Source organism: Balaenoptera borealis, assembly GCF_965194805.1.
Source record: "Balaenoptera borealis genome assembly, chromosome: 15".
NCBI classification, from domain to species: domain Eukaryota; kingdom Metazoa; phylum Chordata; class Mammalia; order Artiodactyla; family Balaenopteridae; genus Balaenoptera; species Balaenoptera borealis.
This window is the reverse complement of record NC_138871.1, coordinates 52,714,143-52,740,055: the sequence shown is the minus strand read 5'-3', so window position 1 is coordinate 52,740,055 and position 25,913 is coordinate 52,714,143. Positions and strand designations below refer to the sequence as shown.

The window sequence follows — 25,913 nt, the reverse complement described above, 5'->3', positions numbered from 1 at the left end:
TCCACCATCAACCTGTTGGCCCTGAAAACAGCCACTCAGAGATCACACCAACTATCACAAAGCCTGAACCCAGAGGTTCTCAATCAGGAGTGTTTTTTTGGGTTTTGTTTCCCCACTTCCTCAGGGGACATTTGGGCAATGTCTGGAGACAGTTTCAGTTGTTACAACTTGGAGGGGGGATTGCTAATTGGCATCTAATTATCCTGAAATGCTGCTAAACATCCTACAAAGCACAGAACCGCCCCCTACCACAAAGAATTATCCTGACCCAAGAGTCAATAGTGCCAAGGGTGAGAAACCCTAAATTTGACATAAAATGGAGAAGTCAAAAAGGCAGTTGGATATACAAGTCTGGAGTTCAACAGAGAAGGCTGGGCAGGAGATATACATTCAGAAATCACAAACAAATAACTGGTGTTCAAAGCCTTGAGACTGAATCAGATCAGCGGGGAGTGAGTGTAGATGGGGAAGAGGTGTTGTGTGCCTGGTGCTCCAACAGGAAGAGGGCAGGGAAGAGGGGCTGAACCGGCCAAAAGGCTGAGAAGAGGAAAACAGGAATGAGGATTGAGGAGGAGGTGTCAGGGGTTTGGAAAGAGGGGAGATGTGAGAGAGAGCTACCCAGGAGAATGGGAGAGTAAACAGACTAGGGAAGTCCATTCTGGGCCCACAGGAGGTGAAGAATTTAAAATGAGACTAGTCATTTGGCTACACAGATGCAGGTTCAAAGTTCAAAGAGAGATTTGACCAGGGTTGTGGCTTTGCCAAACAAGTAAGATGAGCCATCAGGGGCCAGGGAATTGAGGGCGTGTGCAGGGAGTAACTCTAATGATTAACTTAAGCTTTGAAAGGAAGGAAAGCACTGAAAGTTGAGCGGCAATGAAAGGTGGTAGTATAAGCAGATAGGGTAGGGAGTCCCCAGAGAAAGAGAACCAGGCATGGCTTTCCTGACATAAGAGAAGCCATTTTTGGCCTAAGCCATTTTGTGATCTAAGCCTGGCCTCGGTAATTAATGATCTTAAGGGAAGTGAGGAAATGCAGGAACAGAGGAAAAGCAGTCAAGGAACAATAGGTCAGCGATAAAACAGAGTCCCAGTTCCTCCTCAAGGGATCTACGTAACAATTTGATACACGTCTTTGAGTTCTGCAGGAACTAAGGCCTCCACCCAGGTGGGGGATAGAAGGATGATGCTGATCCTCCTGACTTCAATCAACTAAAGCTTGGACTCTGTCGACCTTTGCCCTGATCCTACGCTGAATCCTCCTCTGCTCAAGCACCCTCATGAATATGCATGTACCTTTAGCTTTAGACTTGCCCAGTTTTGCTGTTGGGGAGACACTGCTTTGGGAAAGATACCTGTTTTCGCCTAACTGGCTGCAAGTAATAAATCCTTCCTCCTCCCGCTCTTTGGCTTAGTCGTATCTTTTGGTTCGACACCCACAAGGAGGCAAACTCATTTTTCAGGCAACAGTGGGATCAATGGATTGTAGACTGGGTGGGAAAAGAAGAATTGTTGAGATTGGGATACTAGAGTGGGTAAGGCAGAAGACCACAGGAGAGTGATCAGAGTGGGATGCATGCAACTGAAATTAAGGAGGGTTGAAATGAATGGTGTTGAAAAAAATTTAAGGAGTGAGGGCGGAAGTGCAGGAGAGTTCAAGAAACTGAGAAGCCAGATTGTTGGAAAATCATCATCTATGCGTGTACTGAAATTATGACAGGAGTAGTGGAAAGAGTGACAGGGTGCAAAGGGAGCTAAAATCATCCAGAAATAAGGTGCAGTAACACAGGGGTTACTGGGATGACTGCAACAGTGGGAAAAAGCAGGTCATAAAACTATATAATGGAGAGAAAAGGTCCCACTTCTGTACATATATTCTAAAATAAAAACATTATTTCTCTAATAAGAAAAAAAGTACTGTAAAATTTGTAGGTCTATATCAAATACTCTTTGGAAAGAGCCAGATATAGATGAGTACACACACATACACGTTCAAATGTGAATATAAATATATCTATGCACATATGATTCTTTGATATAGATTCTCCTCTTGAGTTACATGCTTCAGAACAAAGGTGTTAAAAATAGTAAAAACTTTCTTACAAATGAAGAACAGCACTAACAAAGTATAATGTGAATATTCTATTAAAAATTATGACACTTGAGAATGCTGTTCTATCTTAATAAATAACAATAATGTATACTGCATCTACCTCGAATTCCAATTATTATTTTACTGAGTTCTGCTATTAAAAAAACAGAATTATGAATTTTTTTCTCCTACTTCACTTCATACAAACACTTTAATGCAAGCAGGATCATATGCCTAGATTCAAAAGACAGAACTATAAAGTTTCTAGAAGAAAGCATAGGAGAATATGTGTACAGCCTTAGAGTAGGCAGGGATTTCTTTTTTTTTTAATTAATTTTTATTGGAGTATAGTTGCTTTACCATAATTATGAATTTTATTGGTGACTAAACAGGGTTACATCTGAATAGCTCTCCTCTCGTGAATATATTATTATATGCCTTTGAAACAGAAAATTAGGAAAACATTTAATTCTTCCAGTTTCTGGAGCTCAAGCCTTTGTGGGAGGTAGGGAGAGAGAGGAGAAAGAAAGGAAAGAAACAGGAAAAGTGTGTTTTCAGAAGGTTTTTATCCATCCCTCTGGGTAAGCCACACTCTTTTGGTCTTTTAAAGCTTTAAATTTTGCCTAATACCAACCATCTATGTTTTCTCCTTTCAGCAGTGGGCCTGGGCCTACCCTTAGAAACCTCTAAAAGCCAGAAGAGAGGAAGCAGAAGAGAAGTAAATGGTGAGGGAGGCTAACGAAGAATGATTTTGTATTGGAGGTGGCCAGAACGATTTCACACGTTGCCTGGTTACCTGATACCAAGTCATAAAAGTCTAATTTAGTGTTTGTATTCATCCACTGAACCAAACGGGATAAGATTTATCCCATGAACATTTATCATCCTGTCCTGTTTCAAAGCTATAATTTGCAAAGCTGCAGGAAGGGTTCACAGTTGGATACGACATGTGCTCGTCCTGCTGAAGATTTCTTGTCCACCCTACTAACCACACCCCTTCCATTTAATTCAACCTCCTGTGGCAATGCATCTTCTCAGGTTATCACCATATTATTATGATAAGGTGGTGAAGATTGATACTATTATTAGCTCCTTTATAAATGGGAGATATTAAGGCCCAAAGTCCCAAATAACAAAGTCCAAGTCCCAACTCTGGCCCTTGGGCAGGCCCCAGACAGTGCTCTGCCCCTCCCGTGAAACGCCTCCCTCAGATTCCACCCCCTGAAACACTGCCCCTCATTCAAGGCCAGAGGCGCAAGGTAGACTGGAAAAAGCATCAAACTGGGGCTCAGAAGCCCTCCGTTAAAAGTACTGCCTCCCCTCTTTATTAGCTATGTGCCTCAGAACCAGTTACTTTGTCTCTATTCACCTCAGTTTTCTCATCTGCAAAATGGGGATTAACATCCGTTTTGCCTATCTCAGAATGCCTGTGACGAACTACTAGGAGAATATATGTGGAAACTCACAGCAAACTGTTAAGAACCACACGAATGTCATATGTTATCCAAGGTCCAGTTTGAGTCCTACTCAATCCAGGGAGCTTTCCAGACTTTCAATCCCACCCCCTGGCATTTCCTCTTACACTATTTATCTCAGCACTTGATCTATGGGCTCTTGTGTTGTTATTTAAATATTTCCAAGTCAGGAACATCTTCCCTCAGAAGAGCCTAGCCCAGGGCTATAAGCAAGCAGTTCTCTGAATTCTCAATGTGATGCATGAACTGGTGGAGCTGAGAGTTCACCCTGACCCTCCTGGTACCAGGGTGCTCATTTCTACAAGAAATTCTTGCAAAAGCTTCCCTATGGTGTATAGTTATACTCACGCTCTAGTAAGAGGACTACTGACTGAAAGGCAAAGTTTTCTCTTTAAAAGAAGAGGGCACACCATATCAACTGCTTGGAGAGACCAGAAGCATGGCCCCATCACAGATAAGACGCCAAGTCAGGGGAATCCTGCCAACAGTTCCCAGCGAGGGAAAAAAAATTTCCCCATGTACTCACTTTAGGTTGAGGAGGTCTCACAGGGATACACCTTGCTGGATATATTGGCAAATGAGAAAGCCCTTTGTTTGATTTCTGGACGAAATAAGGCATTCTACAGGTTTTCAGTTTCTCCTGGGGAAGATACACTCTAAGTATAGAGAATATTTTCCTCGGGGCCTCTTGGTAGCTTTCCCATACAAAGGCAGCTGCTATTAGTGCTTTACCTGATCTCTGTAAACCAGCGTGCTGGGGTTTGACCGTGGTTTGTCCTTAAACGAGTAGGTGGCCACTTGCTTCTTTAACAAGTCCAAGAAGTCAGGAGGCATGTACTGGGGAAGGTCACTTAGTACCAGATCGTTTCTTTGCAGAAGAGGTGGTTTTTTCCTTCCTTCATTTTTAAAACTGTATGTTGCTATCACTGGATTTAATAGAGATTCTTCAATAAAAGTTTTCAAGTGGTAAGTGCCAGGATTAGGAGTGTTCTGTGGAGAATTGACATCATTTTTAAAGACAGTGTGTAAACTGGTTAACATCTCTTGAAGCATCATTCTTGCAAAGGTCACTCCTAAGTAGCATTTCTCTTTGTTTTACAGTTTAATAAGATTCTATCAAATAGAGTAAACACTCCCCCCAGAACAATATTTCAAGACAATCATGATGATTTCCTTTCTGAGACAATTGCTAAATTATAGCAAATGGGTTATGGCCATAGTTGAAGTTTTAACTTTTTAAAAAGTAGCTTCAGAGATACTTAAACTTGAGATTCAATTTGACTGTAAATGTCAGGCCCCTCATGAGACCCCCTCAGGATAAGCTTTGCGACTAAACAGAAGTTATCCTACTTCTGCTTAGTAGATACCACGTGTTTCTTTCTAGTCCTCAAGTGGGAAGCTAAAGGATAATAACACGAGACTGAGGATGAACTGGCAGAATACATGGCCTAATTAGTCCCATAAGAAGTTTGGTACTTTCAAATCACAACCACAGTATGGCTGAATGGCCAGACCTGACAGTTTAGTTGCTGCTGCTTTTGTGGCCATCTTCCCACTGAGCTAAGTTCTACCATTAAAATTAGTTCAATTCCAAGGAGGTTTTGGCTCCTGAGGCCCCTCTGTTATAGAAAGGTGTGAACAGAAAATATTTCTGCCATATAGAAACAATGTATCTTGAGAGGCGGATCTTCCAGTCATCTTTCTTTCGTATATTATGGTCTTGTTTTCATACATTGACCATGTTAACAAAAGTTATCATAGACTCTTACTTTTTATCTAAGTAAGATAAAAACCAAAATCAAACACATTTCCAGAATGCATGCTTTTTCTTCCTTGTGTAATCTCACCAAGGTCATAAACTAGGTTGACTTTATTAAGAGATCCTGTAAAACACCTGGATTCCTAGAGTTGTTTTACTTACAAGCTTTTACAGCATTCAAAATTTAAAGTTAGTTTCTCAGTCATATGCTGATACTAAAATTATAAATATGAAATAGGCCCATGTAGATTTGAACAACCATTGTTTTCTTAAAATTAAGTATTAGTGACTTAATCAGGTTAGATTGATTATAATACCAATAAGAATGAGAATACTTTGAATAGGAAAGGATGAAAATATACATACTGTTAATGCTATTCTCCACCATCCTTCTCTTTCAAAAGATGCCTTCCGGCTTGGTTTCTATTAATAAACATAAAATGTGCATATTCATTTTAGAAGTGATCCCTGGAAGTTAAATATCACTTATAAAACATGTACTTGAAGAAATGGATACCAGTACCAAACTGGTCAGCCTGAATTAAAATAAAAGCTACATAATGATAAATTTTGCCTGTAATATTTCCTTAAATTACTATTTTATGACCTTAAGTGCTTTTTAAACATCTAAATTCCCTTTGGGTAAATTAGAGTAATAAACATCCCCATCTCACAGAGATGTCATGAGAATAATTAGAGGTGACAAAATTTGGTGCTCTTAGGAAAAGATTTGTATAAACCCAAAATTGTGTTAGTATAATTGTTATTAAGATTTATGGCTCAGGGAGCTCAAGGTAAAAATGTATAGTCAACAAATTAATGGGATATTGGGATACAAATTCCTGGCGATATGGCAAATGTTGAACACTGCCATTTCCTGGATTTACATATGCTATGACTTGGGCTTGAACTCCAGCTCAGCCATTGGCTAGGAGCACTAGGCAAGTTAACCCTCATGAACCTCAGCTTCCTCTTAGGAATACAAAAAAAGGCACCAGGCCTGGCATGAAAATAAGGCATTGTAAAACCTGTACCCACAACCAGGGCTCAGTAAGTGGCAGCTTTTATTTTTAACATCTCATCTGTCAAGTTACCAAGCAGATTATTTTGATAGTCTTCAGTTTCCACGCCCGCTCTTGTCTTCCATAGTAAGTACTTTACACCCACTTATTATCCCATATTTGTTTCAGCTTCACTGTCAACAGAACACGGTTGTTTAGTTTTTTCCTTTTGTGCTATTTCCAGTAGGTAAAATCATTAAAATATTGAGTTCTACTTTCATTTAGAATACTTTTGTTATTACTATGAAATATAGGTTATCTCAAGCAACAAGGCATTAAAAATAATAAACAATCTAATCAGTCAACGGAGATAATTAATTATTCCTGTCTAGCAACTTATATCCACTTACAAGTACCCTTGGGCTTTAGTTTTACTATGAAATATAGGCATTTCTCTAAAAAAGCATTGTTTCATACGCACTAAGTCTGACTTTCTTCCTATACATTCCCTTTATTAGATTTATGTTGAATCTTCTCTGTTGCACATTTATAGTCACAGAAATCAAACTTCAGGCAGGTCGAGACAGGCCTCCACCTCTACCTAGGACCACGGAAATGAGGTGGGAAGAAGGGAGAAGTAAACATGATACATCTAAAGGAAGGTAATTGGCGGCTGCTGTTCTGTTTTGCCCAAGACAGGTGATCTCAACTTCACCTATCTCCCACTTCCAATTCACTTCAGGGGTGAATCACTTTACACAAGACGGGCTAGACATCCCTTGCCCAAATTTATTTAAAAACTAAACAAAGATACTTTCAAATATTTTATAAATACTAAAGTAGGAAGCAGGGCAAAAACGTGTCCAATAGACTAAGGAAGGAAAAACGCATTCTCTCGGCAGACAGAGGGGAAAGTGAAAGAAATCTAATTACCCTATTAAAACAGTTGTCCAGTGCAATTAGCAGTAGGTAAGAGGGGGAAAAAACAACACAGAAAACAAAGGGCGAATGGGAAGGATAGGGGAGAGCGAGGGAAGAGGAGAGCAAACGAAGTGGCATTCAAATACCGATCGGGAAGAAAGGACGGCAGGTGCAGACGTGAAGGTAGGGAGAAGCGGAGGGGCGCCAGAGCCCGGGATTAGAGAGAGGTGGGACTTGGGGCGGAGCTCGGCGAGGGGGACGTTGTTGTGGAGGTGGGAGGGCAGGGAAGGAAGGCGGTACCGAGGCCGCCCCGCCTCGCTTCTTCCCTTACTGCGGCGGAGGCGATGGCCATGATTGGCTGGTCCATTGCTGCCGCCTCGCTCCCTAGGCCGAGGCTGGCGTCCGGTTGCCAGGAGGCGCCTCAGTCCGCCGGCTCCTGAGCGTGCGCAGGGCACCCGCCAGGTTCGTCTCCCGATGTGGGGGAAGGGAGGCGGGCACACGCTTGGAGGGCCCGCAGCAAGCCTCACGCAGAGGAAATGGGTCGAGACTGTCAGGCACATGCGTGGTAAGGAAACCTAGAGAGCGCGGGAGTCGCTAAGAGAGCCCTCGGGAAGTATCTGCGCCAAGGGAGACCTGCAAAGGCTAAAGCGCCCCAGGATCTCCATCAGCCCTTTTCCAAATCACCTCATGCTTGATACGCATACTTAAGATTTAAGGCAAAAATCAACCTCAGCACCCACTTTATTCATTTTTTGAATTTTATTTTTTTATACAGCAGGTTATTATCTATTTTATACATATTAGTGTATACATGTCAATCCCAATCTCCCAATTCATCCCACCACCACCTCCACCCCTCCACCACTTTCCCCCCTTGGATAGCACCCACTTCCTAAGATTGTTTCTAAACTCCTCCAGATGGAAGTTCTGGGGGTGTCACTTTTGAGAAGTGGAGTGAGTACTAAACACAACAGGCTGTAAAACCACGGATTACCCTTTACCATCCGTATAGACCCTCTTCATTTTCAACCTCTTGGCTGTAGCTTCTCAACCTATAAACATTACCATCTTTAAAAACAAACGTACCCTTAAGCTTAACAGTTCCATTTTATGGAGTATCTGCTGTGTTCCAGATATTTCACATATATTTAATCCTCAAAACGACCCTGTGAAGTAGGTATTAATTCCATTTATGAACAAGGAAACAAGCTTCCTTGGACAGTTTAGCACAGCTTACTCTGCATCACACAGAAGTGGCAGAGCCAGAGTTCAAATCCAGGGGTCTGACTCCAGTGCCCCATTGTCCACTACACCACGGAGTTTCTACTTCCGTTCACAAACTTTCAAGAGTAATGTGGATTCAATTCTTACCTCAACCCCACCCCCATACTTTCCTAAAACCATCTTAATCTGACATGTGCAGGCAACTTTCAGTTAAACTTGCATTTAGTAACTAAATCAGCCAGTTATCTAGTTGCCAAATCCAATGGGGATTTTTCAGGCTCTTAGCAAACTTGACCTCTATTTGTCATCATTGCATTGATTATTCCTCTCCCTGGCTGCATTTGCTGATTTATTGTGCCTCTTTGTCTATAAGGAGGTGATAATATATTGGTACCTACATGGGGTGATTAGCTTGAGTGAAATGTCTGGAACCACATCTGGCACAATGCATTCAAAACATATAATCACTGCCTTTAGGACAAAAGCAAAATTTACAAATTTACAATCCAGTCTCACCTCATTAGAACCTCATGATCTGATGTATACTTGCAAATCCCAAACATGCCATCTTCACACTTCTATTGTCTCTTCTACTGTCTCATATGCTAGCCCTTCTGCTTGAAATGCTATTCTCTTCTTCGATGGCCTGGCAAACCTCAAGGGTCAGCTCCTCTAAGTCCTCCTAGGCCTAATCCCTCATACCCCAAAGGACCCTGTTCCTCTCTTTATTGCAGGACTCATTGTGACAAATCATGTCTCCCCTAATTTTAAACATATCCAGAACACAGGTTTTTGTCTTAATTCTCAGCCCTTTGAACACAGGAAGAATTGAATATTTGTTAAGTTTTCCTTTTATAAATAAAACCAGAGGATGGACTACAGAAGTGGTTTTCAAAAACTAATGTGCATACAGATACCAGGAAATAATGTTAAAATAAAGATTCTGATTGAGATTCTAGGGCAGGGCCTAACCTTCCGCATCTCTAACAAGCTCTCACAGGTGACTCTGGGGGTGACTTTTTGAGTAGCAAGACACAGGAGGACGCCATTAAATTTCTCTTGAAATACTGGGATTCTGAATTCATTTAACACAGCCTTAAAAATAGCAGGAAAAACAGGGAGGGGAGGAGCCAGGCACCAGGTTTGAAATCAAAAACTGAAATAGTAAGACCAAGAGACAAGTAAAAAACAAAACTTTCACAAAACTGATACAGCCAGTCCGTCACTGTGCCTCATTTCATTTTCTTATTTTGGCTCAGCCTGTAAAACTGGCTCAGCAGACTAGGGACTGGTACCCTAGAGACTGAATATGATGAAAGGTACAGAGAAGTCCAGAAACCCATGCAAGGTGTGAAATATAAGGAAACACCTAGATGAGAAAATAGTTTTGGGTATCGCAAAAATAGAAACAGCATGGGTAAATGATTTCAAGGACTTTACCAATAAAACAGACTAAATATGTAGAATAAACAAAGTGTCCCCTTAAGAAAACACTGTCTTGCATAATATCATTGAGAAAAGTTTAAGATTTATTTTCAGGTTATCATTACAGCAGTTTTAAAGGGAGGAACCATTTCTCTTTGCAAATACGAGACTACGCTTCTTAGAGATCAACAGTGCCTCTGCTACACATCAGATTTTTAATAAAAATTCTAGGTAAAATACTTCATATTCTACATATTCCAGGATCACTTTTAACTGCAACAGTGATAGTTTAGGTTAGAGTCATCTGAAAGCAAACATGCTACAGACAGTATTTGGAAAAAGAATCATCAATTACCATGATGCTGCTAATATAAAACAGGTAATATGTGAAGATAAGGTTTTAAAATTATAGTCCTGATTTGAGTAAGATTATGTAATGCTTACTGTGTGATTTTCATGAAGATTACAAGAATATAAAATCAGTAACATGACACACGAAAGTACCCCAAAAACGTGTTTTTCCCTTCCACCTTGTTATCAACTTTACTTCAAACTATTGGAACTGGAAAAGCACCAATATTAACTTTGCCCAATTCCCTCATTTTACAAGGATCATAACTGATTTAACAGCATAGATTGAACACTTAATGCAAATACCAGGAACTATGCTAAGTGCTTTACCTAACATTATTATAAAAACAAAGTTAGAAACCAGCTGGGTAAATTACACCCATTCTACAGGTAAGATAACCGAGGCTCAGGTAATACTGACCTCTTCAAAATTATACAGAGCAATGATCTGAATACTGTTGCAATAAAACTCCGAAGCCCATGTTTAATATTCAAGATTATTGTGCCTCAACAGCTAGACACATGAATCTTCTCCCACCTTTGACTAAACTCTTACATCTAATGAAGCTCTTCCTAATTAGTACTGCCTGCCTAACATGTAATAATACCGTTAGGATGATCAATTACTGTTAACTTCCTTCATCCTACCTAAAACATACTTAATTCTTTTCCTTCACTGACCATCAAGTTCTCCGTTTTCCTGTAGAACTAATAATAGTGATATTAAAATAGTCAAAGATGCACAGTAAACAAATTGCGCCCCTGGGAAATTAAAAACCTTGTGGCTGTAATAATCAAGTAACTATTATACTTAAATGTTTTAATCTTGGCTCTGCTTTGCTATGCAATCTTTCCTTAAGTATTTAAAAGGTAGTTAGAAAAACAGAAACCCTGATAACCACCTTTTGAGTAGTTTATAGAGAAAGCAATAGTTTAGAAGCAAGCAAATACTAAAACAAGGTTTAGTTACTGTCAATCCACTACTAAAGATACCTTATTTGTAAAGTATGTTGCAGATAGGCAGGCACAACTGAAAATTCTCTGTTTTCTGGTAGGAGAATTAAAAAGCACTGAGTAAAACATTAAAAAATAGAGGCAAAACATAATGACCCACCCCCCATTTGGATTTTTTGTGTTTTTAAACACATTTAAAAAAATCACTGCATGGCTGAAGTCTATATGGATAAACAAATGCCAAAGTTGAAAAATATATTAAAAAGGTAGGCAGCAACACTGAACACCTACCTTATGCCAGTCCCCATGCTAGGTACACTTACAAAATGTTTCTTAATCTTTCACTTAAACCTTTTGAAGGAAGTATTATAATTTAAAAACCAAACAGTCTAAAGTAGTCAAAAAAATTACTTATCTAAACTTAAATTATACCAAGTAGAAACCACCTCCCCACTTGATTCTCAAAATTATTTAACTTCAAGTTAATTAAATGACTCAGATTCAGAGCAACAGTTGGGTAAATTGTAATTTTTTTTATTGGAAAACAAATATACAACTTGGAATGGATTTGAGGCAAATTGTGCCATAAGCAGATTTTCTTTAAGTGGCTAAAACAAAGTTTAAAAAGCAAGTAACAATAAAAGAAAATGTTTCTGGTACAGGACCAGCAGTACAAAAAAATAGTGTACGAGTACCTGGATAAAACACCCGTTTTGCAATAGTGCAACTTTTAAGTACATATTGTTGACTGTCCATAGTCCACGCAGAGTTACAACTCCACACTTCAACAACAACATGCTGACAGTTCCTAAAGAAAACTACTTAAAAAAAAAGGCATAACCCAGATGTTCCCTCATTTGACCAACTCCATCTAAGTTTAGATGTGCAGAAGGGCTTATTAGATATATCCAGAGTAAGCCACATGCAACATGTTATTTGATCAATTTTTCTAAAATAAGGTTTCAGGACAATGACAGTAAGATAAGGGAAGAAAACATGGAGGAATGAAGTCCTAATTACTATACATGCATATTTTTTTTGACAATAGGGGGAAACCTTTTACAGATAAGTTACAAACAAAGAAAAGGCAAATAAACAATTTTGTACAAGAAATTTAACACATTCTGTACAATGTCTTCACTTTGCTGTCATCATTTGTACAAACTCTGAAAAAGAAGTACACAAAAATGTTAAGTCAACGGCAAAAGTCTGACAAAACCAATCACATTTACTCAATCACTGAGCAGTCTCCATTCCCCTTTCTTTCCTCAAAATTATCATAAAGTACAGAGGAAAGCTAGTTTACTGCCAAGGCTGGACCTTCATAAACCAAAATTATTTATGATTATTAATGTATAAACCAAATTAATGCTTTAGATAAGCTATTACAAATAAAAAGCATTCTTGCTTAGTTCAATATCATATATCATACTTCTGAACTGAAGCATGTACAATTTTAGACTTAAAGCTAATTAGAGGGAAGGAGAATCCAATGAAAGAAAGTCACCTTAATTTTGAGGATCTTGAAATAAGTTTGAAGAAGCTTTTCACACTGTTCCCACAATTGTTAACAAAAATTGTTTTATCATAGTTTGGAGTGCAGTGCTTCTCAAACTTTAATGTGCATTATGAAATCACCCAGGAATCTTATTAAAATGTAGATTCTAAGTAAAGGGGTAGGATCTGATAATAAATAGTTCTAAAAAGTTCTCAGGTGACAATGATGTTGCCTAATCTGTACACAACACTCTGAATAGCAAAAGGTTGGTAAATATCAGTAACTGTTTTAGCATCTCCATTTCGGGGGGGGGGGGGGGGAGTCACTAATTTTGACCTATCAGATACCTAACAAGAACCTCTACCTTTAAGTCAAAGCACAGAATAAGGCAGTGACAGTGAAAGACTTACCTTCATAGTTTACTTGACCATCACCATCAATATCTGCTTCCCTGATCATTTCATCAACCTCTTCATCTGTTAACTTCTCTCCAAGGTTTGTCATCACATGGCGGAGCTCTGCTGCACTAATATAGCCATTGCCATCCTACAAAAAAATTTAGTAAAATGTCTAAGCAAAATTATAGACGTAACGAGTTAGAATAGAAGTTTATTAAACTTCACATTAGGGAGCAAAATATACTTTAGTAATCTATACAAACTAAAGAGAGTTTACAAATAGCTGACCTATATATTAAATGTCACTGAGAGTCAAGCAGGATATCCTATATTGAAATCACAATTTCTTGGTTCCAAAGTCAAGTGATGCCTCTTTCGCCACAAAACGAATGCAATATATATGTTATTAGGAAACCTCCATCTACACTGAATTCTTAAAAAGCTTTTGCTTGATATTAAAGTATGTTGGTAAATCATCAGAAAAACAAGTCTTCACAGATTAAGAGGTCCTGGTATCTTTTTATCCTCAAATTAAAATTGAACAAATCCAGTCTTTGGATACTTACCTTATCAAACACACGGAATGCTTCTCTAATTTCTTCTTCACTGTCTGTGTCTTTCATTTTTCTTGCCATCATTGTCAGAAATTCCGGGAAGTCAATTGTGCCATTACCTGAAATGGTTTGTTTAGTTGAAACATTACAACAGAACTTAAATGCCACTTCTTCAACTCTCCCTTCCCAAACCCTAAAACTAAAAAGACTTACCATCAGCATCCACCTCATTAATCATGTCCTGTAACTCTGCTTCTGTGGGATTCTGCCCAAGAGACCTCATTACAGTTCCCAACTCCTTTGTTGTTATAGTTCCATCACCATCCTTGTCAAATAGTGAAAAAGCTTCTTTGAATTCTGTTTGAAAGAGAGACCACAATCCAAATGTACAGGTTAACAATAAAAAAGTAACCTCCTAAATGAAATGTTATTAATCAACTGTCAAAGCAAACATATATATAGAGACAGGACCTGAAATGGGATTTTGATTCCTGAAGGATTAGGGGGGGGAAACCTTGTGGTATTTCAAACATTTTTAGCTAATCATATGCTCACATATTGATCTACCTGAGCGTTTTTTCATCTAAAATCTTACAGGGAACTCCAAAATCTAGTCCAGATAAAAGTCAAATTATTGTTGAAAGAGGAAAACACTCAAAGCCCCAGATGACTGCCTTCTCTATTTTTTGTTGAAGCTGCTCTGTGGAACACAATTCAAAATTACAGATCTAACCTACACTCAGAATAGAAAAGGAAAACTACTGTTACCAAATACATACTTCTATATAGCAACTGTACTACTTACAGTAATACCCAAAGTTAAAATTAAGTCTATTTAATCACCTACTAAATTAAAAACAAAAAACTTTAAACTTCAGAACAACCTGCAATAGGCTAGCTTCCTTTTCTGGAAGACAGAAGGGACTATCACCAAATAATCTATAATGATGTTAACAATGGGATGATCAAGATATGAATGGCCAGTTTTAACCAAGTGCTGTATCACTGAAAACAAAATTTAGACCTTTCTTCAGAATATAAAATCCCAAGCTTATAACAGAGATATATTATTGCCTAAAATCTTTTAGATCTTCTTGTGAAATTATGTTGCTTTCAATTCACCACTAGATTACATGGAAAGCTACTGGAGCCAACAGTCCAGAATACCTGAATACAGAGAAACTAAATCAGAGATTTAATTTGGTAGTGCAAGGGCATATAAATGAGCTAGTTAACAAAGCTAGCAAAGATATTAGGCCCAGTCAGCAAGCAAACACAGAAGCATACAGCACAGAAACTAAAAGCGGACTTTGGAACTCAACTGCCTGGGCTAAAAAATTCCAGCTCTGCTACTTACTAGTAATGTAAATAACCTTGGGCAGATTTTCTGCCTCAGCTTTCTCATGTGTGTTGAGTGGGGATAACTGTACCTACTTCCTAAATTTAAGAATTAGTATAGGTAAAGCACTTAGAACTATGCCTGGCAAATAACTACTTAATAAATGTCAAGAAAAAGATGGTCTCATTTTCCTGCAGCATCCACAACTACACTGGAAAACTCTCAAACTTCTCTTGGCTTTCACAACAGTAATTTACCTTCTACCTCCTACTGCCTTGCTCTATTTGGGTCTTACAAGGGTCTTGCTCCTATTTGTCTCTTACATATAGATGTGACCAATTTTCTTATCCTTTTTTCTCTCCTTGGCCATTTCATCTATGCCCACCAATAATGAAGACTTCACATCTTTAGTCCACTCATCTCTCTCAACATAATATTTTTATTTCTCACTCCTACAGGACATCTTCCCTGGCTGACCTCAAGGAAGACAATGAAAATCAATTCTATACTCCTCAGCAACCCTAAGAATGCAAACAAAAACCACCTTAATTCTTTTTCCCTGAAACCTGTCAAGGCCTGCTGAATTCTGCTATTTAAATACTGCCTGATTCTTTGCTCATCTCTACATCCAACATTTTGGCTAATGACCCTATCATCTTTTATCTGGACTATCACAATAGCCTCCAAATGGATTCTTTATTTAAAATTATCCACACAACTACCCGAGTCCTATTACCTTTTTGGATTATCACATTATTTTCTTCTGCTTTGATTCTTTTAATTGCTTAGCTTTAGACCAGGTATCACTGACTAGTTATAGTTTGCTACACTCAGTAAGTAGTAAGTGCCACTTACTACTACTGAGTGCTAAACATTCCACTCCATTTAAATATTACTTGTCTTCAGAGGAACTCACCTGATATCAGAAGCTTAGTACCAAACTACTGACTGATCTTATGAAAATATGCAGTACTAACCTAGACCAACCCAATGACAAAAATAAATCAGAGTCCTACAAACAGCAGAATTTGATGAAAACATTTCCATTTTACACTCAGGTTTTTTAAAAAAACAGGATGTACAAATACTGTCTAGAAATATTTAAACTATTAGGTTTGGAACACAGTAGCATCTATCACCTAATAACTTAGGCTCCAAGAAAATTAAAGTACTTAGAGATTTGTATTTATTTACATTACATTCTCTGCTATAATACAGTTATCGTGTGACACCACCATTATGTACAAAAATTCCCAGTATAACTAGCCATAATCATTTTACTAAACGATTTAACTTAAACGACAAATTCTGAAAGATGCATGCTATAAGTTTATGTATGTGTGTTCTAAATTTCAAGAAGTTTAAACATCTAATAACTCTTAAAATATTTGCTGGAATAAGTGAAAAGCAGAAAATAAAACCATTTCTATGCTGTAACTAGTGTTTACTTCATGCATACAAAAAGGAATAAAAATACTTTGAAGGTCAAGGTTTATTCCAAATCTCTATTTGTATTTTTACACTAAAGAGGCAGAAACACCTGCAAAAACTTAAAATAAGAATAAACTGAAAAGTACAATTTTATTCCACCTGCTTCTATAGCTCACCACCTGTGCTTCAGAACAGTTTAATCTTAATATATAGAAGCATATCATTCTAAACAGTATTTCCCAGGAATGAGTTGAATATAAACCTAGGAGTTAAAACCTCAATATACGATAAGAAAACAACAGGTCCTGAATGTCACAGAACAGCTATCTTCAACATAATTGATGGAACCTCCCAAAATTCATTCTAGTTATACCCAAGTTGAAACTTTCAGAAATCATAATATTACTTGTTTTATTTGTTCATTAGCAACCCCAGGATACCTTTCTAAATATTTTTACATAAATTTATAATTCTATTAAAACAGGTCATCATGAAACAATCACAAGAAAAATCAAATGCCTGTTTATCAATTTCTATTTATTTATAAAATTCTGAACTTATTAATCCTTTAAAGGCCATGTACCAAACCTTTATTGTTGAGTAAGATTAGTACCTTTTTATCAAATAAGTTTTATCCCTACACTGAACTTTAAAAGTTTAATGGTTTAGGCATAAATTTCTTTAAAGAAAAAAAATTATTTTACATTTTTTCTTTAAATATTAAATACCAACAACTAATGACATCATGGCAGAGTCATCAACAAAACTAACTTGTTAGTGATGTCACACTAGACTGTTCTGGATTGCTCTTTAAGACCAGGGTAACGTAAACAACTCTAGAAACTTCACCTAAACAATAAGCATACTTTTTTCTAGACTAAGTTATTTGTTAGAGGAATTTCAAACCTGAAGTAGTAATGATTATCAGATGAAGATAAAAAGTACCTTAGTATACTCAACCTTGCATTATATGTATGAAGCTTGTTAGCCCAAGTAGAACTAAGACTCTAAGATATTACTGGTTACCAGCAATTACAATTTACCAGATTAAAAAAATTTTTTGCCTTCACCTCAAAGGTAGACATTGAGAGGGACTTTGGGAGGAGACAGAATAATTCTTAGGAATAGGGTAGGTACTGTTCTAGAACATACATGTGTGGCACACCTCTTTGAAAATTTATCTATTCAAGAAATATTTATTCAAAGTTTAAGGGAATTTAATAAAACTGTAAATGGCAAAAAAAAAAAAAAAAAAAAAAAAGAAATATTTATTCAGTCCTTACTGTGTGGGAGGTACTGGGGATACAGAGGAAATAAAAAGGTCCGTGATTTCACAGGATTTTTATTTTAATAGCATAAAAGCTTTGGCTCCTCTACCTAAAAGGTTCACTAAAACCTAGGGTCCAAGAACAGCTTTATTAAAAGCCTAGGAAAAGGCAGAGTATGGAAAGAACCTAAAATAGATTTTCCTACCACTCTCACTAGAAATTTAATTGTATGATAGGAACCAATGAAAAGACAGAATTTACCTTAAAGACAATGTTCCATGAACTACAAGTATTCTTTACAAAAATGCAATCAGCTAGAGGACTGAGCCTCTTATATTTAACAGACACAAACTACTTTTTAAAAGAGTTGCATGTGTGTTTGGGAGAGGAGTAATGAGCATCAACTATGTGACTGGCACCTTGAGTAATACATTTTCTATCCTGAAGTGAACACGCTGCGCCATGCAGAACTACCTGACTGGGACTACGGAGAAATGAAAGGCAAAGACAGGTGTATTAGAGAAGGTAAGAACTTAAGAGTGGAAATAATACCCCAAGTCATTTCCTCAAGACATTATATAGAAAACTACTCCAGAATAATTTACATTTCATCAATACACTTATAAATGAAGAAAGAAATTATTTCCAAAGCTGTGCTTGACTACTTCAACACACCCTATACATGCAAATTTACCAACCCTAAAAAGCAAATTCCCAGTTTAAGTCAAATGCACAGTAAGAAATAAAAATAAAACCTGCTTAAATTGGTCCTTAATGCTAATAGGTTTCTACTTTACACAGTCCTAGCAAATACTATTTTGTGATGAGTATTTGAGGAGACTAATGATTTCTGGCTCCACCAAATTTGGGTATGAGGGGTGGAGCTTACTTTAAATGGGCTACATAGCTCAGTTCCAACTGGGTTTCTTAGTTTACTCTAGCATTTAAAAAAATAAATAAAAAAGCTTTAGCGATTTTGAGCTCTTGAAATTCCTTGCCTACCAGGAAAACTATGGCAATCAAAACTGCTTGATGCTTTTGTTAATAAGTCTATAAATCAAAGTCAAGGAATAGAGTTTGAAAAGCATTTCAACACTGCAACCAAAAAGCAAAACACCATTTATTAAGTTTCCCCAACATTTTGATGTTAACTAGCCATCTCAAAGTAGTAGAATAAAATCAAAAGTACTAATGGTTCGGCGTATTGACAACATCTCATCAAGTTTTATGTAGCAATTTCACATACTTCCATAGCAAATCAAAGGATACAAAACTTACAACTGATTTCAACAGCTATCACTGCTTTTTAAGATAAAATTCAAATTACTACATCTGTAAAGTAGAATGCTAACTTTTGGATCTAAGTTTTTCACTAGAGAAATGGGTTATTCCCTGAATGACCATATATGCAATTCTAAGGTTAAAATATTAGCTACTTTAAACCAGGGTAAATTCAACATTCATTTTCTGATTTTACATTTCTAGTTACCTATTAACTACTATTTGGCCTCTTTTCCTATGGAGACTGATATGACGCTGAAGTGTTAAAACCTGCCCAGAATTCATGTTTTACAGCAAGATAATCTTTAAGAAAAACAAAGACCACCCCTACCAGGCTCAAAAGTATATCCACATAACCTAAAAACATGTCTTTAATTACATTTAGCCCCACACATCTTTCATAGTCAAGTTTACTTTCTCACTTGCCAGAGTAGGTTCAATTACTGTATTACACAGATCAAAGTTAATTCTGTCATACAAGTACCTTATTTTGAGAACAGCGAATCAATTTATAATAAAATCCAATGGGTATAATCTAGCAAAGTTATTTCTCACCTGCAATCTGCTCTTCAGTCAGCTGGTCAGCCTACAAAGAGATCAAAGAAATAGTTAAGTGGCTTGAGAGTATGTAGTTTAACACTTACAGAAACAAGTTTAAAAACATTCAAGGTGGGACTTCCCTGGCGGTGCAGTGGTTAAGAATCCACCTGCCAATGCAGGGGACAAGGGTTCGACCCCTGGTCCAGGAAGATCCCACATGCTGCGGAGCAACTAAGCCCGTGTGCCACAACTATTGAGCCCACGTGCTGCAACTACTAAAGCCCGCGTGCCTATAGCCCGTGCTCCACAACAAGCTGCCCCAATGAGAAGCACGCGCAGCGCAACGAAGAGTAGCCTGTGCTCGCCACAACCAGAGAATGCCCGCATGCAGCGACGAAGACCCAACCCAGCCATAAATAAATAAATAAAAATTTAAAAAAAAAACATTCAAGGTTCACCCTGTTCCATAAACTTTACTTAGTTCAACATTCCTTAGTACCAAACACAGGTGGGCAGAAAATGCACACATCTTATCTTCAAAGCTAAGCTAACTCGCCCCCAAGTTTAAGATACGAAAATATTTCAGAATACATTTGAAAGTCTAATTTTACACAAAATTTTAAAAAGCAAATCTAGCATACTAGAAAGTTTAATTGGAATTGGTATTCTTCTAAAGCAAGGATAGATCCAATAGAAATGTTTCCTTTTTCAAAATTAAGATATCTAAACTTAAGCTCACCTCCTCAGGTAAATACAAACCATTAATACCAGAAATCTCCATTGAATCAAAAATAATGAACAAGGACTACATTTAAAATTCCCCTGTAAGTGGCTAAATATTTCACTTGGACATATATGTGATTTTCAAAACTTCAACAACAACAAAAAAATTACTAAGCAAAACTATCAAAAAGACAAAAATCCAAGCTGTCCTGGTTGGAGCAACATGAAAGGTACCAGTTTTTACTCCTCCTCACCTGCCATGCAACTGCAGAGAATCCAGGATTCTGAATATTTGAAGTACATTACTTACAAAATGTTAAGTCCAGCTACTTATTTTCTCTTTATGTTTGAAATTCCAAAGTGAGCATAAGATTTGTGATGTTTTTAGCAAATGGAGTCAAGTTACTTGTTTTTACTTAAAAAAACACACATTCAGGCACCTGCTATATGTTGTTTTTATTCAATCTTCACAACAACCCTTAATGGTATTAATAATATCATTAATACCCTATCTCACAGATGGGGAGAGAGGCTCAGGTTAAATTTCAGCGAGCGCGAGTACAAAACTACTAACTAGTAGAGTCAGAATTAAACACTAAGGTGTCAGACATATCCAATACCTTCAATTTTAAATTCAGAGCACACCATAATATTATAAAGACATTTGCAAAATAACAAGCCTCCTTGTTCTTCATGTGGCCTTCATCCTTGGACATTTCATTGCTTATTGGTACATATATCCAGAGGCACTGACAAGAAATAGCCTCCTATCTGATATTCCTACCTACAGAAGTCAAGTGTACTATGATTAATCCATTCACTTATTGGTATGAGAAGAAGAATAAACCCTGCCTGGTTTCCTTCATTTTAAATGAACACACCCCTGGAAAGGATAAAACCTTAATATAGGATAGCATCACATTTTTTTCTCTAGGAGACAGCATGAGAACATTTGAGAAGAAACCAGAAGAGGAGAAGTTTCTTTCCCTGATAAACAGTTTTGATTGGACCTTGATGCAAACTCAACTCGTTGCTTTAGAAAAAAGAAAAGAAAAAAAGCCAATAGTCTAGTAACTTAAAATTGAAGAGCCAATAATTAAGCTCAAATGCAGAAGTTTATAAAATAAAAATTATCTACTTTTATCCTTACAAATCCCAATCCTCCAAGTATTTGGTATAAAATCAGTCGACTGTTTTCTCTAGGGATAAGATTTAAAACCCAGTAAATCCACTGAGTTAATTTTTACTTTGTTAGAGACTATAGATGATTTACTTGTCTCATTCCATTCTGCTAGACGTCTATCATTTTTGAAAGAAGGGCAACATGGCATGGTGGAAGAAAAAAGCATGGTGCTTTGAGTCATCGCTGGGCTAGTATCCCAGCTCTGCCACTCAATAGCTGTGACCTTGGACATGTTACTCAACCTCTCATTGTCAACTTCACCTGTGACACAGAATATTAATACCTACCTTGCAGTGTTATTGTGCACAGTAAGTGAGAAGCTATGTAAAGGGCTAGCCCAAAGAGTTCAGTGATAACTATTTTATATAAATTAATTAACCAAAGAACCTACAATGTAATGTTAAACACCAACCTGACTAGTTCAACTTCCACACAGAAGGGAGACAGGTGGGGCATTATCAAGCCCTTTACAGCGAACTCACCACATTCCATGTTAACTTTAAGATGAGAAAATCTACTTCCACAAACTGAAACCACAAGTTGCAAGCCCAGGGACAGATGTGGCAGGACACATCAGTTTAGGACTAGTTAAGCCAAATGTGTGGAAGACACTGCAGCATGTGCGAAAGCTGAAGGAATGACTGCTATGTGCAGAAACAACAGGGATTTTTCTCTCGACAAGTTGTGCAGGAAGAGATTTTGAGAAGACTCATTTGTACGAAAGCTGAGAAGGCCTCAGGAAGAAAACTTTAAAATTAACCAATTTTGCTCGAAAAGTCAAAATTTAAATGGCCCCACACCATCCTGTCTGCGATCTCAGTAAAGATCACAAATGAGCTTCAAGGAATAAACAGGACACTAAGTCACATAGCCTGAAAGTGCTAGATATTGCTCGCAATGTTTCAGGAAACTTAAAGACAATTTTTTTGTATTTACTACTAACCCAGAGTTCAAGGTTTTAAAATAACCTTTATCAGCAACATTCAGATTAAAGCCTACTAAAAGCAAAAACACAAAGCTCCCTAGCACTGTAATTTGTAAGCCTTTTCCAATGAAATACAAATAAATTTGGTTCTTATTTCTGTCTATGGAGAGAGTCATTTTCTTGGTAGAAGAACTAAAAGAATTATACTTTTGGGAAAACTCAAGCTCATCAAAATGTGTGTTTGTCTCAGTAAATAACTCACTAGAGAGATGACTAGTTCTTACTCCTTTGTTTCTACAAATATTGATGTAATTCTTCCTATTGCTCTTGTCAACTCTAGAGAAAGCTCCCAGGCACCAGTACACTCTCAGGTTCCACCTCAGACCTACTGGACTAGAATCTGCATTTTGGAGAAATGCAGGTGATTTGTCAACACTGATAAAAACACTACTAATCTAGACTACATGTGTGACCTTAAGGAAATTACATACCTATTAAACATTTCCAAAATGGCATTCAAAAGTAGGTATGGATACCCTTGGAGCATATCTAGTGAAAGGTGGTATAAAAATAATCCAAAATTCATCTGAGTAAGTGTATCAGTCCATAGGCTTGAAATGAAACAAACTTCCACCCTTCATTGATTCCTGTTTACTCCAAGTGCTACTTAGATACAACAAAGGCTTCATAAGTAAAAATTTTTCTACCATTTCAGAAATCAGGGTATTTGTTTTATCTATATCAAAAGCAATCTCTAAATTATTTCAGTAGAGTTTAAGATACCTTTCCTTCTGATAGAACAGCACTTATACGGCATCTTGGTCCAAAAGAGAAAACGCTAGAAGATATTACTTCTTAAAAATTACCTTTACTAAAGGCCTAATTTGACCACTCTAGCTGAATCTAGAACTTTCTATATTTTAATAGAGCCTTGGTGAATTTCTTCAGTCTAGTAGAAACAGATCTTTTTGCTGTTCGATGGGATATTTATTTAGACTGAAGTGACCAAATTTTCTACCTCTTCACATCTTTTACTTATCACCCCAGCCTCAAGTCTTCTTAATGCAATCAATCTCCCTTCAATGAGCATGCATCGACTATATGTAAACCCAAGAGCCATGTGAGCAAACTTATTCCACTTCCACATCAAATACATGTTCATTCTCTGACTTTACAGAGTGCTAATTTTAAATCATCAGGTCTTATAATTATAAAATTACCTGAGGACAATTCCCAAATTAGTTAACAATGACTGTCAATTTAACTAACTGAAACCCCCCCAAACATCAATGATGTGAACAGTAGCTACAAAAGCCTACCCTTGGCAAAGGACCCCGAAGGGTAGATACAAACTCTATGCCTCACCAAGAAACTCCATTTGAGCTCTTGATTCAATTATCAGACTGATCAGGAAGAAACCTTACCTTTCATATGAGAAATTAAAAAAAAAAAAATTTACCCCCCAATTTTGAATCTTAATTACATGCCTATAGTGTACACCCTGTTTCACCTAAAAGTAAACTCAACCAGCACATTCAAATTTAGAATTTAGAATATCAAGATGGAAGAGTACATCAAACAAATGCGAACTCCTCTCCCCACGCCCATACATGCTGGAGGTTTCAGTTGGCAAGGATTCCCAACTCCAGTTTAAGATGTCACCTTGCCTCCCGGACACACCCATCTCCCGTAATCACTTGGCAGAAGAAACGACAAAATAAGTATTGCAAATTACCGCCCTCATTAGTTTTTTTTTTTATTATTAAACAGGAAAGAACTGGAGTTCCGGTCTCTAGTGACAGGAACATGCTTTTAAAAATTCCCTGTCCCCCTTCTTTCACGACGGTCTTTGACAGCCATTACTGTACAAATGAACTAAACTGCACGTTAAGATATCTGGCACTTTCTCTACGGAAATACCAGTTATTTTCAAGGGGGTTGGAGCGGGGCAACACTGTGTGTGGTAGTGGTTCTTTAACATTACGGCGTGCACGTGAGCACTCAAGAGGAGGACTGTGGCCCTTCTCAAAGGCATCCTTCCATTTGTTACAGGAGAGTAAGACCGACTTTCACAACAGAACGACAGTCACCCCGGAGCTGGCTTTCGGTAGGTGAACAGGAAATGCCTTTCAGACCCCCCAGCTGGAGCCTCTGGCTTTCTCTAACGAGATGAATAGTGGGAGGCTGCGACTGACTTCAGATATACAGCCATCTCCTTCAACGACAAAACCACTTCAAAAATTTTTTTTTATTTTAAATGTCCAGCCTGGGAGGTGGAATTAGGTCTCAAGGCGCAGAGGGAGCAAAAAGATCAGGAATCACCGAGCTTCCTTCGCGCCGCCAGAGGGGGATGGGAACCGGCCGAGGCTGCCCTCCCCAACCTATGCCGGAACGGCCGGCCTCGCAGTGCCGCGGGCCGCCCAGACCTCCGCAGTCCTGCAGGTGCCAGCGCAGCAGCTGAGGCGCGAGCCTAGCCGGGCGGGCGGCGGCCCCAGCCCCGCGCCCGCCCCGCCCCGCCCCCGGCCGCTCCCAGCGCCGCGCGGGCTCGGCCCACACAGCGCGCCCGCCCCTCGCCCCCTCCCGGCCCGACCCGCGGGGCTGCGGGCTGACGGCCTCGCGCGCTCCCGCCCGCCCCCTCGGCGCAAGGCGGCCGCGCGCGGACAAAAGCGCTTCCTGGCGTCCGCACCAACCGTCCGTTGGGCTTTTGAATCCGGCCCCGGGCTGACCTTTCGAGATGCCCGACCCAAAGCTTCTGCGCTCCTGCTCCCCCCCGCCCTTCCACTCTCGCCTCCCCCGGGGGCCGACCTGCCCCCCGCCCGGGCTCCATCCTCATCCAGCCCCTGAGGAGGTCCGCAGCGCCGGGGGCGGTGCGCCCGGCCCCCAGTACACTAGGGGACACCTCCCTGAGGAGACTGGGGGGGGTGGGGAAGCACCTGCGACACAACGGCCGCGGGCGCCCCCAGCCTCATGTGCGCCATCCCCCTGGCGAAAACCACTCCTGGAGAGTGTGAGGGTGGCAAGTTCCCTTTCTTTCGTCAATTCGCTTCAGCCTCTTCCCCCCACAGGCCGAGCGCCGGCAGCTTAGCGACGCACTCACCATGCTGCAAGCGCTACCGGTCTCCGGGACTCGACTACACAACCACTCAGCTCGCTCGCTCCACTCGGACTAATTCTCCTCCTCCGCCCCCAGCGCCTCATAAACACCTCCCTCCGCCAGATCCCTCCGCCGCACGCCAGATAACGGAACATCACAAACGAGTCCCGGCCAACCCCCTCAACTCCAACTCCTCTCGAGACCCCTTTATCCACAGTTGTGTGGTCGACGATACAAGAGCTAAAGGGAGGGGGGCGAACGGATGGCGTAAATGGGTTTCGCTTCCCAGCGAGCCGTTGAAGGGCCGGTGGAGTCGCGCCTGAGAGGCTCTACTTTGCGGCGCGGAAGAGCATCGTGGTAGCGACGCGTAACGCGACGATCGTTGAACCGGCCTCTGATTGGCTGGTTCGTACCTGCAATGCGTCACTGGGGCTCGCTGCCACCGCCGCCGGGACGCGGTGTGGTTTCTGCCGTTGGT

General features: G+C 39.1%; 2 protein-coding genes across 2 annotated transcripts in view; both read right to left on the bottom strand.

Moving 5' to 3' along the window:
• STPG4 (sperm-tail PG-rich repeat containing 4) overlaps nt 1-11,586 on the bottom strand; it is a gene marked incomplete at its 3' end in the record, with an annotated part of 43,371 nt that extends 31,785 nt beyond the window's left edge. Inside the window, 3 exon segments of the mRNA XM_082358337.1 lie at nt 4,299-4,556; nt 5,692-5,748; nt 7,579-11,586. Of these exon segments, the coding sequence (XP_082214463.1) occupies nt 4,299-4,556; nt 5,692-5,748; nt 7,579-7,614 (351 nt within the window). The 5' untranslated portion in view covers nt 7,615-11,586.
• Nucleotides 11,587-11,714: 128 nt separating this feature from the next.
• Nucleotides 11,715-25,562, bottom strand: CALM2 (calmodulin 2). The gene is made up of 6 exons (XM_082358366.1): nt 25,439-25,562; nt 19,526-19,556; nt 13,865-14,008; nt 13,664-13,770; nt 13,110-13,245; nt 11,715-12,367 (listed from the first exon to the last, which is right to left on the bottom strand). The coding sequence occupies exons 1-6, from the start codon at nt 25,439-25,441 to the stop codon at nt 12,339-12,341; spliced, it is 450 nt and encodes a 149-aa protein (XP_082214492.1). The 5' UTR covers nt 25,442-25,562; the 3' UTR covers nt 11,715-12,338.
• Between the last annotated feature and the right edge of the window lie 351 nt (nt 25,563-25,913).